Source organism: Pezoporus flaviventris, unplaced genomic scaffold, assembly GCF_033815535.1.
Source record: "Pezoporus flaviventris isolate CSIRO_AGI_PZ_B2104156 unplaced genomic scaffold, CSIRO_AGI_Pfla_v1 ptg000009l, whole genome shotgun sequence".
In the NCBI taxonomy this organism is placed as follows: domain Eukaryota; kingdom Metazoa; phylum Chordata; class Aves; order Psittaciformes; family Psittacidae; genus Pezoporus; species Pezoporus flaviventris.
The window spans coordinates 5642673-5646477 of record NW_026892557.1 but is presented as its reverse complement, the minus strand read 5'-3'; the positions used below and the strand labels follow the sequence as shown (position 1 = coordinate 5646477).

Genomic DNA, 3805 nt, shown 5'->3' with positions numbered 1-3805 from the left:
TGTGTTTCCTTTTAACATAGATACACTCACAGAACCAGCTGTACAATCATATATGTTCTTCTAAAATGTTAAAGATGCTAAGTTTTAATAACTTCACACTTATTTTTACAGATCACCTGTTTAGAAAAAAGAAAAGGTCTGTGAACTTCTGGATTGCATTAAGTTACCTTCTGTTCAGCTGGTTTATTCTACACTCAGAAGAGCTTTGGGGCATCACCAACATGAGTCCCTCAGGGATTTACAATTCTACATTGTTTCAGAAGTCCTCAGCTTCCAGGAGTACCAACACTGATTGCCCTGTGTCTGGGAGAGCCCCCAGCACTGTTTTGGGAACCAGAAGTACTTCATATGCCTCTGAGAGGATTTAAGAGAAAAAGACGCCAAGCTTGGTGTTCTACTTAGGTGACTGGTGTGAGACAAGGACGTGCTTCCTCCACGTGTTTTTCCTTTTCTTATGAGAGACGTTCCTCCTTGGCTTGGTTCCTTTTCATTCTTCTGGATTTAGGATTTACCACACTACATCATCTGTACTTTCAGACAAGCACATAGCAAGGTGCTCATCAATGTCTGGTTGTGACAGCCTGCAAGTACAGAGAATTTGTTCAATGAGAAACAAAGTCAAACACTTAACTTACTGTTCTTCACCTTCACTCTAGCACAGAACTGAATATGAAGACCTGAAGCATGGTTATTAGCCTGTCTAAATCTCTTGATCTAATGACCATGATTGTATAAATACTCCTGAAGTCATCATTCTGTCTCTTTGTTCAGCCACCAAAAGACAGAAAACCAAGCAGCAGCCAGAAACCTCACAGTGTTAGAGGATCTGTTACAGAACTCATGTTTTACTATTTTTTTACTATATTTTACTATACTATTAAATGGTGTTAATTTCAAGAGACACCATAATTCTTACTATAGTAGTGGATACTCGATTGCATGGAGTCTCATTCAGTTGTGCTAATTAGAGCTGGCATACAAGACATATCCCCTTCCTTCCCTCTTGTCCACACCTTGAGAGCTAAATCTAAAATGAAGACCACAGTTGCTCAGCCAGAGGCATCTGGGTCCTGGCTGAACAGGTACCACTGTGGCTATAACAGCAAAGTCCAGATCTAGAAGAGCAAGTGACAGAGACAAGATTAATCCATCTACGTCTGAAACTAGCTTTGAACTATTGAGAATGCTACACCAGAATGGTTTTTGGATGATGACACAAATGTCACTAGTATTTTTGTACTGAAGTATTTAAAAATGTTTATTCTGTTAAAATGCTAACGCATCAAGGTTTACCAGAGAGCTCAAACTTGGCTTTCCTTTTGAAGCAATATAATCTAGTAAACATATGCTTCTAAACTGAATTGTAAGTAGGTGATTCTGACACTTAAAAAGTAGAAGTTTTGCCCAATTTCTTTATTGCCTATAGAGAATGCAGCCAGAACCAGACTGGGGTTTGTATACTATCCAGTTATTACCCCCCACCCCCCCCAACTCACATTCCACTAAAGCAAATGAGACACATGGGACAACTGTCAAGAGTTGGAGCTCCTTCACCCTGATTTTCTGTTTCTTCCTTGCAGCTCTTGGTTTGAGGTAAACTTGCAAGAGGCAGGTTCTCTTCTGCAGGTGAGCATCTGGCCTCTCCAAAGGAAACATCCCCTTGATGTGTTTGTAGCTGAAGCTCTTTTCCATGATTTTCTTTTCCATTTTCCATGCTGTTCTGTGCAGTCCCTCTGCAATGCTCTTGATAGCTCAAAGCTTTTGCAGAGCATTGTGGCAATGCCAAGTGGTGCACAGAACTCCCGTGCCAAGTGAGTTTACATGACTTCAGACTTGCATCTGGTTTTGAAATAGCTTCTGTGTCTTCCCCAACCACATGTTTGGCTTGATCTGTAATAGTTACACAGCACATCTTCTCAGCTGCACATGGTAAACTGCTCAGTTTATCTGCTTGGCCTTGTCCTTTATGTAGGTGGTTGATCTGGCTCTGTGTTAGCTGATAGGAGCTAAGATCCTCTGGGTTTAGAAGTTCTTCTTTGCAAAAAGATGGGAATGACACCCATGGAAAGTCTTTCTTTCCAGCTGTAAAGACTTCCTGTTCTTGTAGACTCTCTTCCTTGGAGCTCTGACACATACAAATAATGTCTTAAAACAAATGCCGTTCCATCAATACATGAAACCAAAGATGAGCATAGTACAAATACTCAGAAGGCTGAATTACACTGAAGAATGTTTTACTTACATCCCTCTCCAGTGCTTGTAAAGCAATTAAGAACTTCCTGGGGGTTATACAGTATGTGTATTCCCTTAACATTTCTAAATTGATACAACAGGGTACTTTCTTAATGTGTTCCATAGAGACTAAGGATGAAAACAAGCTGCTGCTGCTCAGGAAAAATAATTCTGCTTTAGAAGGTCTGTGTGGTTTGTGTTAAGGGGGCCTACAAGGATGCTGGAGAGGGACTCTTCATTAGGGACTATAGTGGTAGGACAAGAGGTAATGGGTTCAAACTTAAGCAGGGGAAGTTTAGGTTAGATATAAGGAAGAATTCTTCCTTGTGAGGGTGATGAGGTTCTGGAATCGGTTGCCCAAGGAAATTGTGAATGCTCCATCCTTGGCAGTGTTCAAGGCCAGGCTGGAAAGAGCCTTGGGTGACATGGTTTAGTGTGTGGTATCACTGCCCCATGGAAGGGGGTTGGAACTAGATGATCTTAAGGTCCTTTCCAACCCAAACTATTCTACAATTCCCTACCACTGCTGGAGCAATGAAATGGTAGTTTCTGTGTAATTAACCTCTCTGTTGCAGTTTGCCATGTCCTGTTTATTCCATCAGTGAGATGCCAGTGCTTCTGAGCAGCCAGGATACTTAGACATGTAACTCTTTCCAGAAAAACATTGTAAAGAATTTGCCATACAGCAAAAGAAGCCCCAGTAGTTGTCCTACAACAGTGCTAAGTCACACCATTACGTGTAGAAGCTGAAGAGCTTAAACCCGGTACTGTTTAAAAGCTATTTCAGATTTCTTCCCGTTAACATCATCATTCAAACTGTCACTACTACAAGCAGTACACAAAGTGCAAACAACAAGGGTACAGCACACTACCTTTCCAAAGAACTCTGGAAACCTGGGCACTGCCTGCCAGTCTGCGCGTTGGGAATCTTGACTGATGCCTTTCAGTAACAAACCCCATGGTTCTTCACACTCATTTAAGTCTTCTTTTTCAAACCAGGAGCAGCTGTCAGTCAATGACCTGTAACAACAGAGACAGTCCAACAGTTTGAGAGTAGGAGAGGGAAGAAAATATTCTGCATTGCTGTTAGTTTGCTCTTAATTCATTTATCCCTCCTGTAATGCTGATGGTTAAAAAAACGTAGCTACCCTTAACTGTGATTTATCCAAACAGAAGTTTTAAGATTAACTTCAGTAGCTGACAGTGCATCACCTCTTTCAGCTTAGTTCAGCAAGTGTGGTGACCCCTTTCCTTTTGTTACCAGCTAAGCACAAGGCAGAGACTTCATGATTGAAAATACTTAGAAATTTTCCACTTGTACAAGATAAAACTCAATTCTTACCTGTTTTCTTTTGACCAAGTAGCACTATAGGAGCTAAACAAAAAATACGAGTTGACAATTTTGTCATGTCAAACAGCAGAGGCATGCAAACAGCATTTATTGGTAGGTACAACCATACAAATGCAGATTTTTTACTTTAAAAGTGAGGCAAATTGGCCTATGCAGTAAAGATTCAGATGTTTAACACATTTGTTTAGCAATGGAACCTCCATCTAGCCTACAGCAAGGTTT

General features: G+C 40.8%; 1 protein-coding gene across 4 annotated transcripts; it reads right to left on the bottom strand.

The window, feature by feature from the left end:
• Positions 1-418: 418 nt before the first annotated feature.
• Positions 419-3274, bottom strand: FAAP20 (FA core complex associated protein 20). Of its 4 annotated transcripts, none has more exons than XR_009742866.1 (3): positions 3087-3273; positions 1497-2125; positions 419-581 (listed from the first exon to the last, which is right to left on the bottom strand). XR_009742866.1 is itself a non-coding variant. In XM_061450437.1 (3 exons), exons 1-3 carry the CDS (start codon positions 3190-3192, stop codon positions 509-511), a joined length of 555 nt encoding a protein of 184 aa, XP_061306421.1. In that variant the 5' UTR covers positions 3193-3273; the 3' UTR covers positions 419-508. The 4 variants fall into 4 exon arrangements, 2 of the variants coding, with proteins under 2 accessions (XP_061306421.1, XP_061306420.1); XR_009742865.1 differs by having other exon boundaries at positions 3105-3272; XM_061450437.1 differs by having other exon boundaries at positions 1497-1890; positions 3105-3273.
• Positions 3275-3805: the final 531 nt, after the last annotated feature.